Source organism: Chrysoperla carnea, chromosome 5 (genome assembly GCF_905475395.1).
Source record: "Chrysoperla carnea chromosome 5, inChrCarn1.1, whole genome shotgun sequence".
Classification (NCBI taxonomy): Eukaryota; Metazoa; Arthropoda; class Insecta; order Neuroptera; family Chrysopidae; genus Chrysoperla; species Chrysoperla carnea.
In genome coordinates this window covers 3,573,727-3,589,312 of record NC_058341.1, presented here as the reverse complement: position 1 = coordinate 3,589,312, position 15,586 = coordinate 3,573,727, and the positions used below count along the sequence as shown (strand labels likewise).

Here is a 15,586-nt window from a genome sequence, read left to right as displayed (position 1 = left end):
GTAAGAATCGAATAGACATGCAGAGTTATTACTTCTTACAATATGGAATTGTGTTTCATGATATCATTTTCGGCGTATCTTCTACAATTTTTTAACATTTACCGATTTCACAAATAAGATTCAACTTAAGGACGTCTCAAAAAAATCACGTTTTACAAAAGTAGGTATGGTAAATATAAAAAAAATTTTACTCTTAACGACTTTTCGTCTAATTTTCCCCAGCATAAACAAGTCTTTGCATACAAATTTTCTTGAGAACGTCCTTGAGTGATTTCTTAACGATTGTCAAATTCAACTTTTTATTAAACAATAATTTTTGAAATTAAAAAAAGGTGGATCCCACACTTTTTAATCAAATTAATCGATAATCATGAATAATCAAAAAAAAACTAAATAATGACGATGATGAATGAATGAATTAAGAGAAGCTAGGAAACAAAATTTAAAAAAAAAAAACTTTCATATATCCTATTATACACATAAATTAAAAAGTATTGGCGTTACGTAATTGTGTATGGATTGTATGTTAAATACATTCACAAAAGAATTATTATTATTAAACATAAAATAATCAAAAAACCTTCAAGTACTTTAATTATTACAATGCATATGATTATTATTAATAAAAAAAATTAATATTAAACAAGCATTAATTACATGCTACAAGCTAAGAGAGCTGTTATTTGTTTTTCTGTTAAAAGGTTAGCATTCACAGCTTGTGCGCTAATGATTGATTCTGACAAATTCTCTCCGCCCATAAATTATTTATTAAACAATTGATTATTTTTACTATACGGATTACAATTGAAAATATTAAATTTAATTATTTGAAAGTAAATTCTATTTTAAAAGTAATGACAAGAATAAGATATTTAATAAGTAACCGAGTTAATTGTTTATATACCTACTCAGTTTTACAATACTTGAATTTGTGTCGAATCTAAATCATCGTTGCAAAAAAGTTTCAAAAAAGTCAGTAGCATTACATTGTATTTAGCAAGCAGCGGATTTAAGACTTGGTAAAGGAGCAGGTGACCCACTGGGCCCTCGAAATAAAGCAGACTAAAAAAGGGGGACGAGACAAGTTGTTATGGGAGGGCACCACTAGGGGAACACCTAACATACTTGGTAGACTACGAAGATACATACGAAGGCTAAAAAAGGTCCCATATTATCTACAATACAGTATCGTCAATAACGCCATAGTGTATTTAAATAAAGCCATGTACCATACCAGCATTGTAATTAACGCCATTCATTTTTAGCCATGTATAAGCAGTGATAATAAATTTTTTTAGATCTCCCACGAAGTAAATCTGAATAAACTGCATCGATGCATGCATGCATTTAATTTTTAAATAGCCACCATAATAATTATTAATTTATAAACAATTAATTTGCGTCACCAATTTAAAGTAAAAAAATAAAAATTATTTATAAATTAAACTGCGCATGTGATTTTTTTCTTTTTCTTTTTGTATTTCATATAAATTATTATTTTATTATAATAAATATTTAAAATATAATTTTTTTAAAATTTTCTTTTACAGAAAATTAAAATATCAAAGAAAAAATTTTTAACCAAAAATTAATAATAAAGGTGTCTTGTGAAAATGTTGGTATGTAAAATTTCATCTCATATATTAAAGTCAATAAACTGTGTTTATATATTTCTCTCCGTGTGTTTGAGTTGACGTCAATTGAAATATTCATAAACAAAAATATTCTATTTATAAAATTATTCATTTTAAAAGATTTTACATATTTTATGTGAGTCACATATAGGCAGCAGCAGGCGGCCACAAACTGAACTAGTGACATTTTAAGATGAATTTTTAAAAAATAAATCTCCCATGCTACTGCGTCTATGAAGTTGACAAAACAAAGTTATCGTATGATTATAATTTTGACATACATAATTTATACAAATTGAGATTCAAATTAAACTTGATTTGTTTCAATTAATTAAAATTTGAGGGTGACCGAAACAAATAAATATTTTTTGATTTTTGATGAAATCACCGAATACAAAAAAACCAATATTTTAGAAAATGTGGCGAAAATAAAATGTGGCTTTTATTCTTATTTTTCATCTTCATTCATGAAGTTATAATAAACTTCATCATAACAAGTAACAACAAACAATTGACTGACTTAATTGTTGAAATACCATGCATAGTCAGTGTTGATTTCTTTATCACATAACACATACATACATGTGACACATACATAACTGATATTCAAGTATAGCACATACTATAAAATTTCCGCCTAATTGGCGCTCTCACGGGTAAACAGTGATGTTTACGAAAAAATGTTTCAAACAAAAGTTGTTTAGTTTTTGATAAGGAACATTTTTTACATTTAAACTTTTGTTCTATCTCTGACGGTTTACAAGATGGGTCCTACGGACCCAAGACCCAATTGACCTATGATGCTCATTTACGAACTTGACCTCACTTTTTACGTCCTGAGTACGCTATAAAAATTTCAGCTCGATATTTTTTTTCGTTTTTGAGTTATCGTGTCTACAGGTAGAGGGACGGAAGGGCGGACAACCGGAAATGGACTAATTGGGTGATTCTATGAACACCTATATCAAAATTTTGTGCGGGGCATCAATATTTTTAAGCGTTACAAACTTGGGACTAAACTTAGTATACCTTGCATATTACATATATGCATGGTATAAAAAGTTGAAAATAAAATAAAAGTAATTTTAATCCTAATATGTCATTGCTAATATGTTCACTTTATATTAAAAGATTTTTTTTGTATTTATTTCCATTCGTCCCAAGTAAAAATTATGAAAAACTTTTAAAATATGTCATTTGTTTTGAGATTTCCTTGAAAAACTTTTAAATCAAATATTGTTGCCATGTTTATACATCGTTAAGTTGTATAAAAATTGGCCAAAATATTGATTCCATGATTTCAAGAATCCAAGTATCGTTAACTAATAAGAATTTAATATTTTTGGATTTTTATGGCGTCATAAAGTACAAAAAGTCGATTTTTGGGACAATGTAGCTAAATTTGATAAAAAATTTAATGAAAATATTACTCAAATTATAGAATAATTTGGTTTGTTCAAATTTTTTGGAAAATATGGTCAAATTCAAACAAATCCTTGAAATTTTTTCAATATTTTCAGAAATCAATCTCGTTTAAGAAAGAAATGAAGAAAACAATTTTAAGTGTCCCATTTAAAAATTGCGCCCCATTTTGGAAAATTTTCGATACAACCATGTCATCTTCACATAGTTTAACGATGATAAAATCACACAAAACAGTAAAGGGGACCTTTTTTTTTTTTTTGTTAATCCAATTCAAGTATAGTATTTGGCTTTAAAATGCGTTCCTTTGTGTTACAAACACAATAATTTTTGTAGCGATAACCTTTTGAAAATACAACAAAAAAAAAAAACCATGTCCCAAGGTTAATTTTATAAATATTTATTTAGTAAACTCCAAAAAATGAGCAGTGTATATGTTACCCATATACATGTACAGGTAAAGAGGCCTTTATTACCGACATGGAATGGATGTATGAGATTATATTAATCACTTTCAAATCTTTGTGACTCTCGCGTAGGTATAAAATTATTTTATTGAATACAAAAAAAAAAAAATTTCTTTCCGTTATGAGCTGCATGACTGAATTACTTACTTACAATATTATGAAATTTTTCATTGAATTTTTTTTTAATTACAATCATTTTCTAGGGATATGTGTCAAGGTTATTGGTTGTTGGTATTACTGAATGTGTTTCTTGTTTTTCAAAAAAAATATAAATATAAAAATTTCTTTCACTAATAAAATAAACCCCACGTAAAAGTTATAGTGAATTCATTGTAGCTAATAAACAACAATAATTGGTATAGTTCACAGAAAATTGGGCCAAATTTATTTTAAGAGAAAATGGAATATAATTCTTTACATTCTGTATTGCTGACGATTGGGAAAATTTTGAATATTAATAAATTCTGTCGTCACGATAACTCAAAAACGAGAAGAAATATCAAGCTTAAAAGTGTATAGCGTGCTTAGGACGTAAAAAGTGAGATAAAGTTCGTAAATGAGCAACATAGGTCAATTGGGTCTTGTAAACAATCCAAGCATATCAGTAAAGTCATTTAGTGCCACCTGTTGACGATTCGTATGGATTACATTATCATATCCTGTCAAGGTAGTTCTTTCGTTAACTTAAAAAATCACGAGTTTTATCATAATAAAATTATTCATGAGCAGTTTAGAATTGAAATTTTTTTCTTTTAATCCTAATCGCCCACAGTTTTATAAAAAAAAAAACGGAAAAGAATTTGAAAAATTTAAGGTTCATTTATGTGATAAATATTTAAAAATAAAATTTGTGTAATAAAAGTGATTAATTTGATTAGTGGTAGTTGCAGTCACTAAAGTAGTTTATAAATATTCAATATATTGACCTTTTATTAATAATATTGTATTATTGATTTATCATTTGTGATAAATAATAATAGCAATTATTTTAAACACAAGCTGCAAACCCGTTGAAAATCAACAGTACCTTTTTTGCCTAGGTATTCTCTCTTAAAGAAAATATATATTATACTTTTTGGAATATATTAAATTTTTAATCTTTCCTTAGATTTGTAGCCATTTAGGGGTAGAATTCTCCCTTAAACTTAGTATGTACAAGACTTTCAATTATTAAAAATACACACATAGTATTAATATTAAACATTACTGATGTGATGTAAAATCAATTATAGACCTAAAATTGAGTCTTGCATTACTCCTACTGTATTGCTCAATCACTCCTTAGACTTAAAATAATATATTTTAGATCGTTATGATTGGTCAGAAACCATTGGAGATCGGATTTTCATCTTAATAATATATAATTATGATATAAAATATGATATTTTATAACAATTATTATGTAGGCAGTACAGTGGCAGCAACAATATGTTCATTGACAACACTGTAAACCTCGCAAACTCTTACCAATCAAACAAATAATAATAATAATATCATATTTATTTATAAAATATTAATTTAACAACAATTTTAATTTATTTACATTCAAATATTTTTCCTGAATAATATATTTTATTCATTAAAATTACATTCAATTGTAAAATTTATTTATTGAATTTATGTCAAATATTTTTATCATTTTAACACTCATTTTACATTCACTGATCTCTATTTTTAAACTTAGATTGCTGATAATCGTTGGACAAAACTGTTAAGGTAGCCCAAAAGCTTCGGGACTTTGATAAGGACGCCATTCCTACCAATTTGATTATTCAATCACCCAAAAATATTTCTTGCCTACTTCGAGAATTTTCATGCATTTTCTTACCTGAACGAGATTTATAACCTCAAAAATTGATGAGAATAGTACGTTTTTTTACCATGTATATATGAAATATATCAAGGTATACTAAGTTTAGGCCCAAATTTGTAACGCTTAATTGATGCTTTGAACAAAATTTGGAATAGGTGTTAAAAAAATCACCTTAGTAGTCCATTTCAGGTGAAACAAAAAAGAAATGATTGCGTAATCAATACTGTCTGTTCATGATATTTCAACAATTAACTTAGTCACTTGTTTGTTTTCACTTGTTTAGCTTAAATTTAAAAGCGATTCGAAAAAGAGATTGGGAATTTAGTATAAATGGACTTTTACCTAAAAGCTTGCTTCACCCAAAAACAATCGTAATCGTTATTTTTCGAAGTAAACGTTATTAAGAATTATCGAAGTGAGTTACTAAAATTTTTGTTCGATAAATTCTAGCCCTCTTTACGGGCTAATGACTGATTTATAATCGAAAATTATCGTTTAATAATCACATTTTTAGTAGTTCAAAGAGTGTGAAAGGTTTTTGTAGAGTAATTACACAATGATTCATCGAAATTTAAAGTTTAATCACCTTTCTCGAAATAGAATATATCACATATTTTAATATCGATTAAATAATTTTCTATAGTAATAATAACATTATAATTGCATTTCATTGAGTCTTTAAACCAAATTCAATCGATATGTTATTGAACTAGAAATGTTTAATTTTTTTTTTTTTTTAATTTAATTTCTATATAAATAAAACATTAATCATCATTAATGTTTCCTTTGTATTTAAAGAAGTGTGTTATTTTAGGTAATCAAAGCGCCAATCAACACATACTGTTTTTGTGTTTTTATTTTCAGCACATGAAAAATAAAAAAAATTATTTTTTAATCATCAAAAACGTGTGGTGTATTGGTTTAAAGAGTTGCTCGATTGATGAATAATCAAATAAATGATTAATTAATTTAAAAATACTTTTACCGTTAGCTGTTTTCTTTAATTAATCCGAACAAAAAGACATTTGTATGTATTAATAAATTATTAATGATTTTATTGACACTATTTTTTTAATTAAGTTTTTTTTTCTTGAATTTTCAATAAAACTTTAATTTAATTATTCACTTCCTGACAGGAAGTGATTGTTTTCACCCTGAAAATGTAAAGAAAATTTTTTTCTTGATGTGCTTAATATATATTATAATGCGTAATTACACCGTGCATGAGCTTTATTTCAATTTCAAGATGGTTCTAAGGATAAATGTAATTTAATTGAGAGTGTTCTTAAGATATGTTTCAAGTTAAGGATTCCGTACCCCAAAAATTTGTAATATAAATAAAATTTTTGTAAAATTTACTTGTAATGAGTGATTAATACGATTTAAATACTTGAGAATAAATTTATGGTTAAATTTTATTTAAGAATATATTAGACGATTTTTGAAAGTGTGAATAAAATGAAACATTTACTCCAATATTAATAAATATTAAAAAAAGACCCTCAATAATTAATCTAAACCACTTGAAAACTCATGCATAGAACAGATTACGTGTTTGTGGTTTCTAGACAAAATGGTATAATTAAACTGAGCCTTGATGACCCCCAATAATATCATTCTTACGACACCTATGAGTTCAATGTAAATATTTTTCGTTAACATGCTCTTAAAAAATGAAAAGTTAAGGCTGTTGTCCCAAAAAGTTCAGTCGTCAGTGCTTTTCGTGATAATGATCAGAACTTTAATGAAGTTTATTTCCAATTAGAGTCGGTCAATACTCTTCAAATTTTGATGGTAACTGTATTATAATATCCTTAGAAAGTAGTGTTTTCTGACATTATGCCCATAGCAAGACAACAGCCTTAATTTTCACAAGTGGTGAGCAAAGCTTTGGTCCTGAAAATGCAAATACTAACTGGAAATGAGGTCAAGAATATTACAAATACAAAAAAAACAATGAATTTCAATAAAACATCAGCCAACCACCCCTTCCCCTGTCTTTACTCTTTAAACTATTAAAAAACAAACAAATTATATACGAAAAACCTATATAATTTTCAAAAAAACAATTTACATCACGATAATAGTAGAAAATTCATAAAAATATACTAAACAGACCACCCCTTTCACCTCTTTTTCGAACAGTGTTTCTCTAAATTATAATAATTACAGAACGATAACGTAAAAAAAAAACAACCTTAAAATTATTGAACATTTTTTTTGTTTCTAAAAAAAGAAAAACCACACGTTCCCTAATTTACATAATGAATTCGATATAGAACGACTAACTACTATAAAAGTTGGTAGTACTGAATGAATATATAACAAAAAAGTTTTGTATTTTTAAGCAAGCGATAATATAGTCCAGATAATAAAGCCACAATAGAGCTTACAGCTCAAGCTAGTCTGCTATCTTTAGTATAACGATCACTTTAAAAATTGTGTATATACTTTTTTATTTTAATAATCTAATATGTCTGTGCATAAATTATAATATATTCAATATGTAGTGTTAAAAGAATACAGTTGAGTTCTGATTATTTTATTGTTTATGCTACCAAAAAAAATTATATACAGGGTGCTCCCTAATTGATCCTGAAAATCTCGACTATGACGTTTAGCTCATCAAGATGAACGAAAAAGTTCTTTCCCAAATTTCGATCTGATGCGTAATTTCCGAGATATCTTGCTATCTCAACGCATTTGACTCAGAGTAATTAAATGTTATTTTATATTAGGTTGCAAATAATGTTTAAAAATTTAGAGCACATTTTCATGATTATAAATCTGAAATCATAATTAGAAAGCTGTCCTAAGAAAGTGGGCACTTTATTAGAAGGTTTTGTGATTGGATGAAAGATATTTCGAAATGCAGAGCTTAATTTCGTAGTCGAGTTTTCCAGGATCAACTAAAGAACACCGTATATTTATTTAAACCTAAGAAATACGAAGCTTGACGATATAATGAATCGAGGATGGGCTAGAATTGGGCAATTAAGCATTGACCGTTGAGTAATCAAGTAACCAAGTCAGGAGAAAATTCGATATTCTTAGGTCTGGTGAGGAAATCAGAAAAAGATGGTGTTGGCTTTTTCGACACTGAATGTAACCTAGTCTAACACTCATTTTCAAGAGAGGGTAAAAAACTGAAATTAAAAAGCAGGACTCAACTGTAAAAAGATTTAAGTAGTAAAAAAATCGTTAAGCAGATACACACACAAAGTGGATATGTAAACTAAGTAACCATTATACAGTATTTACACAAAAAAAAAAATGTCGCAATATTTAATAGTTTAAGGACAAATAACTTTTCATTTATTTAAATGAAACAAAAAATAATATAAAAGACATTTTAAAATCAACAACAAAAAAAACCAAATAAAACAATGCCAAGACAAAATTTTAATTAAGTAAGAAAAAAAAATATTACGATTTCGTAATAAAATAGAAAGTTTTTTATTTTTTTTAAACACCTCGCGCGCTCTAAACACAATAGGAGACTCACTTTTAGTAAAATGAATAATAAATCACTGAGTAATTTATTTATTGTTAAGCAAATTGGGGACTGCTGGTTTTATTTATTTTAGGCGCCACGCTTTTTGGAACACAACCTTTCCAAAAGAAATGCACGTGTTCATACTATCAATACTCGTAAAAGCTTGAGGCGCTGCAGAACTTTACCACAATATTGATCCTTTCTTTGACATAAATAGCTTCCTAAGTCTTACAATTTTGGAATGACTATTGAGGAAACAGCGTCCTTATTGAATGGGACGATCGTTTTAATCGGCTGAACTGTGCAAATAATTTCTACTTGATAGATTTTATGAGAGTAATTTTAGAAATAACTGCAATTTATCCACCCTTCTCGTTCTTTTACATTCAAACATGTATACAAGCGTTATGAATAAGAGTGTCAAAGTTGATTTGATGCTAAGGGGTGCGTTCCTCTCACTTAATTAAAATCCGAATTTGAATGCCTTTAATATTTTAAATTTCTTTAATACAATCTATTTCCCAAGGGTTGGAATTCAATACGAAATGGTTTTCTTAACTATTTACAATAGTACTCTTACAAGAAAGAGAGACTGAACGAATCAAATTATTTCAGCTTTTAACCTAAACAAACAACCCCAGACATTTTCAGAAACACGGTTTACAGAGGCAATACCAGTGGGAATAGATGACTGACTTAACCCTTACTGCGAATTGGAGTCATAAGGGTTAAAAAAATAATTTTTACAAAACTCCTCGTGTCTTATTTTTCACTCAAAAGGAAAGATAAGATATTCTTAGTAACGTCATTGGTGAAAAAGAATCTGGAATTGACTTTGCCTCTGCATTAAAATTCAGGACACTATCCAGGCTTTCTCCAAGTTCTTTTGCTCTTTGGGAATTCGAAAAGCATTCTCGACTTCCCCACTATTCAAGCTTTCTCAAAGTTCTTTTGTTCTTTGAGAATTCTAGCAACATTCCGGGATTACCGAGTATCAATAGTTTGAACTCTGGATATTCCGTTTCCTGTTCAAATAGTCTTCCGTTATCTGACACTTCGAAAATTACAATTTACAGGTTACCAGACAAGGGAGTACCCGTTTTTTAATCGGACATCGATCATGAAAGAGAACACTTCACTTACGAGAAATTCGTAGTGGAAAAGTGGTTAGGCTCAGCATAATTAAAGCACTAAGTCTAAGTCTCTTATGTTCCTCCATCAAAAAGCTCCTATTTTGGAGATAAACTTATAATTGCACAAATTAATTTGATCAAAATAATTACAATAAGAAACCTCAATTAAATTATTCTCACTTTTAATCCACACTTTTTTAAAATCCATGACAACGGCGTTTTAAACTCAAAAATTTTTGACACCACTAAAAAACACTTTATATTCAAAAATTTGTTATATACGCACTTGAAAAGGATATAATTTTGTTGAAAATTTTTAAAATTTGGTTAAAAAAAGAAAAGACAAAAATAATAAATCTTCTTATAAGATAGAACTACCTTGTTTCCATAGTAACTGGATGAAAAAAATTGGATGACGAAGGGGTTGCTGCAGTATGAGTAGTGGTCCAATATACGACATACGGATTTAATGGACGTAACACATTGACAGTTCGTACACGTAAAAAACTACACTGAAATGTTGTCGGTTCCCACAATGAAAAATGTCCACAACTATTTAAAAAATTTTGATTTAATTTTGTTAAATTTGAACTACAATTAATTGTTGAGCACGCTAACGTATTATTTGAATTTTGTATTGTTGATATTGATGGCACCCAGACTAGGTTGCAGTAACGAGATGTTAGCATGACGTTAAGACAGAACGCGTACTAACCTTGGATGCGAGCAGTTACTCTATGCTAGCGGCGAGTGCTTTACGTTCATTGGTTCATGGTATCCCCCTCGTTGCCTCTGTCAACGAATGGTAGGGTATCAAGTTTTTTTCAGTAAGAGAGAAACGACATCAATTGTTTGGTAGTGAGCGTACAGAACACTAACTAGCAAGTCTGTCTGTGTTGTTCATACAACTCAACTGCACATAATGTAATTTCTTTTACAAGATGTTCTAAGACACTCACATTGAATTTTTGAATCACACAGTACTTGTCAAATAACGAATATTATGCAAATAAAAGTCTTTTGCCCTAAATTTGAAAAAAACTGATTTTTACATAACATTAGTATCTGATTTACACCAAAAAAATATTCAAATTTACTTCGAAAACAGTGTAGAGTGTCATAGCGTCTTGAATGACATCACGACTTGCCAAACAATCATTTTTGTATACGGCTGTTTTATGTATGACAAAGGCAGAGTTTTCAAAATCTTGATTATTTCGAAAAATAGAAAATATTTCGACTTCGTCATTGTAGTTAGTCTACACTGATAAAAAAGATCACTCGAAGGTAGAAGTTAGAATTTCACATCATCTAACAGACTTATTTAAAAAAAAGGTATTTATCCTTTCGACTCGAATAATCTTCGGTTCAAATTTTCTGCATATTATCGAAACAATACTCTTGATTACTACATTGTAATTTTCCAACAAAAGGCTCGATTGAAATCGATTATTTAAAATCCTATCGTAAAAAAAAACTATATCTTTTAAAAAAAATTCAATTCAATTCGAATAGACATACAATACAGACAACTTCGAATTTCGAGAAACCTTCTAGTAAACATTTAAACAGGAAAAATTTTAGTTTACAAAAGAAAATACAATTAACAAAAAAAAAAAAACAAAACATATTTACATAGACACATCATCAGAACGACGATAGTTTTTCCAATTTTCCAAGTTACAAAAGAAAAACATTTAGTGGAAAAATTTTACATTTACAGAGAAAAATACACCGTGATGGGTATGACCCTTGGAGGTCAGATTAATAGCTATCACAATAAGTAAAATTTTGCTGCGGAAGCGATCATATTTTTACCCCGACAACAGCGAAGCTAAATTAGAAGCTAAACACATAACGTTTAGCTTCTAAACTACATCATAGTTTTTAAACTACTTATCATAATTTGACAAGGGGTATCGCTGAAAGCGATTTTGATCGTCCGCTGGTTATAGGCTTTAAAAAAAATTATATATAATTTACTGCGATAGTAAATAAATTAGAAATAAAACATTGCTCTATTTATACGTGTTTTCTACATGGTAATTTGATTTACATACAATCTCATATTATTTGTAATTATTCACAAAAATGTAAGACTCTACAGTTTAAATCAAAGTACTATGTGGAAACCCAACCTCTAAGAGTATGAAAAGAAGAAAATGAAGTCGACCCTTCTATGGAAAATTTAATAATCTTAGAGGTCTCTCCGACTGTATTGACTTTGCTTTTCTTATAATACTTTTCATACTTTTTAAAGCGTGATTTTGTTGCAGTCGGTTTTACTTTTTTAAACTTTATTTTATGAAGACTTTGACTCCCCCCTCGTTAGAACTTACAAAACCTTGTACTTTTTCAGGATACTAAATAACTACGATTTAAAAACATAAAATCTCAAAATTTTGATATGAAGCAAAGTTTGAACACGAATTTCGAGGTGAATAAAATAGATTTCTATCAGAAATTTACAAAGAGAGTAGAAAAAACTAAATAGAATCGAACTTCCAACTATAGAATCCCTCCGTTGGTCGTATATGAGAAACATTTTGTCTCAAACTGCAACATACGTTTCAAACTGTCTACCCAACAAAGATAGCAATATATTTTTAAGTTACGCAATACGTAGAAATCTAAAATAATGAAGTTGAATTGTAATAAAACGTATATCGTAACTAGAATTATTTAACGTTCGAGATAGACGTAACATGAGGCGTAATATCATGCTATTTCAGTTCAATGAATGGTGTATTTTGTTTCACTCGCTTCTCTATTTCAGAAGAGTGAACTGAAACCAATATAGTATATTCGTCTGTTTCACGGAGTAGCGTATTGATCCGAATATGAACGGATAGGGTGGATATTATAACTCGACTACACATAATATTCACAATTTTCACCCTTAAGCTATACGAACGTTAGGAGTGCCTTTTTTTTTCGCCAACCGTATTGAATTTGTGTGAAACTAGGGAACGCTTTTTTTAAATACAGTATTGTGTGACGAAAGAGGTTTTGTTGCAGGAAATTTTGTTATGTGTGTTTTTTTTGTAAATATTTTCTAGGGTTTCCAGAAAAATTTTGTTTGTTAGGACTATCCAAATTTGTTTGAAATATAATCGAGCTTGTTGTCGAATTTTCAATTAAATTTCTGGATTTTTACTGGTTCTTTCTGCCTGACCTCTATTTGCCATTTTTCAAGCTAGGGATGTAGGAAAAAAAGTGCAAAACAAGCTACTTCCAAGTTAAATTCTTAGATTAACATGATTTCATGAAATTCTGGGTTTAATGTCACAAGGTTTTCTCTATTGCTTAAAAAATTAAAACCTATGAAATTGAGAACTAAAGGGGCATAAGTGAGGGCATGAAATCAAGGCTATAGCCCAGTAATCTTTGTTTTTAAAATTGAAATTGCTCAGCGAAGTGGTCGGGTAACTGTGAGTATGTAAATACAGTTGATCTTGGGTGAATGAAGCTTGGATAAGAGAAAAAACTCTACAAAAGAATAATTTCGTTTCGAAAGTCGTTTTTCCCTCTTTTCTTCCGTGGAAAATAAGGCCTATAAATGAAACTACAACTTTCCTGTATCTTTATAAACGACAGTTGAGCGTATTTAACATACTTGACTCGGTAAGAAAAAGAGATTGCAGTCCCTTGAACTTTCGTATACCGAGGTTCGACTGTATTACCTAAAATTCAATAACTAGAATTTGACAGAGAAATAAATAAACATTTAGGCTGAACTCTATAAACAAAAAATAAATAAACTTTTAAATACCGGAAAATTGCATTTTAAAATTTCTTCATATTTATTTATTTATATTTTTTTTAAATGAAATTTTAAAAAAATAGTTTAATAAATATTTTATTAAATACTGATATTTATAAAAGAATAATAAATAAATAAATAAATATAAATGTTTATATTTTGATTTTTGTATCATAAGAAAACATTGACCCCATGCGACGTCGTCAACAAGGAATTATTATAAATATAAATATCGTGACTAACTGCTAAGTCTTTGGATACATAAAGTCAATTATTTAAATCCGTCTTGTCTATCTGTCTGTCTATCCGTCCATCTGTCTGTCTGTTTTTATTTATATATACCGTCATGTCAATTAAATTGTGCTGTAATAATAATATCAAAACGCTCTTTTTTTTTTTTTTTAACAAAATCAATAAATTATTTTATTAAATAAATAATTTAATTATCGTTAATTTATTTCTGCGAATAATTATTATCCCGAAAATGGTCTACTCTATTATTTCTAATCATAGGCTCAAGCAAAGCTTTTAATTTGAGATAACAAATGAAGTTGAGAAAACAAGATTAGATTTTGAAATGTATCTGCCGTGTCTTCTTACACGTATTCTTGTATCGAAATTCCATTTTTCACAAAAAGACTTCGCGTTTCCTATCGCCTTTTCGCGGAGCTTGTCTTGAATTTCGTCTAGCCCAATCGCTAATGATTCAAGATCATATCTAATATTTTATTCTATCAGACTAATCAATATATTTTCTAGAAATCAATTATAATAAAAATTATCTAGCAATTTTTTATTTTGAGGACTATTTCGCGCGTTTTGTGAGTAGCCCCCGGGTCATGATGTACTTTCTTGACCCCCCTCGCTACGCTACTGTATGATATATATCAAAAAATGTTACTCTTAATCTCTTCTAATTTTCCCAAGTTATAAAAGAATCCACAATCAAAATTTTGAAAAATAAGTCTCAAATATTTGCATACATTAATTTTTTTAGGAACGTCCTTATTGATCAATGCATATTATTAACGAAATTTTTTTTATTATCAAAAAAAACCAATTTGTGTTTTAATAATCGTGACAATTTCTCGCTTATTTGAAAAAAAATAATTTATGATTTATTTAATTTTGAAACAATATTTCAATAACAATCATCTCACCCTTTTATTTATTTATTTTTTTGATTGTTGTTCAAAGGTTAAAAGCCGGTTTCAATAAGTAGTTTTTTTTTTGTTAATTTTTTTTTTTTTTGGTAGTTTAACAGCTGTTATCAACATTTTACACGTTCACGTAATACATTAGTTTTAAGTTTATTTAAATTTGTAATAAATATTAAAAAAATGGCCAGATGTTTTATTTTAAATTAATTGAATATTTCAAAATAATTCAGTTTTTAGGGCACTAATTAATCGCAGAGAAAAATGTTTTAACCTAGATTAAAAAACAATACAGTTCAGTTTACAATGAATTGTTAGTTTATCTATTTAGGGTGCATACAGTAATTTTGGGGATTCCTAAACTTCCCCAATAATTCTTGTTTTATTTGCATAATTTAAGACAATTCCTGCGTATATAATCCTTCTGAACATCTTTAAAAGGTATTTGTTAAAATCCAATATCAAATAATCCAGTTTTTGATATTTTTATCATTTTATTTTTTTGCATCGGTGGTAACCAAAAATTTACAAAAATTGCTGAATATTCCAAAAAAATTTTTTTTTGTTTTTAGATTTTCTAGACTAATTATTACCTAAAAATAACGAAAATCTAGTTTATTTTACTGTAGGATAAATCTTTTATAGAAATTGCCTGAAATTGATTCGAGAAATCGAACACTGAATTAAATTTTTGAAAATAT

The 15,586-nt window shown here is 28.3% G+C and overlaps 1 protein-coding gene across 1 annotated transcript in view; it reads right to left on the bottom strand.

The window, feature by feature from the left end:
• Window positions 1–10,660, bottom strand: part of LOC123300299 (protein gustavus) — a 90,695-nt gene extending 80,035 nt beyond the window's left edge. The window contains exon 1 of the mRNA XM_044882852.1: window positions 10,344–10,660. Coding sequence (XP_044738787.1) covers window positions 10,344–10,654 — 311 coding nt within the window. The 5' untranslated portion in view covers window positions 10,655–10,660. The remainder of the gene's footprint in view (window positions 1–10,343) is intronic.
• Window positions 10,661–15,586: the final 4,926 nt, after the last annotated feature.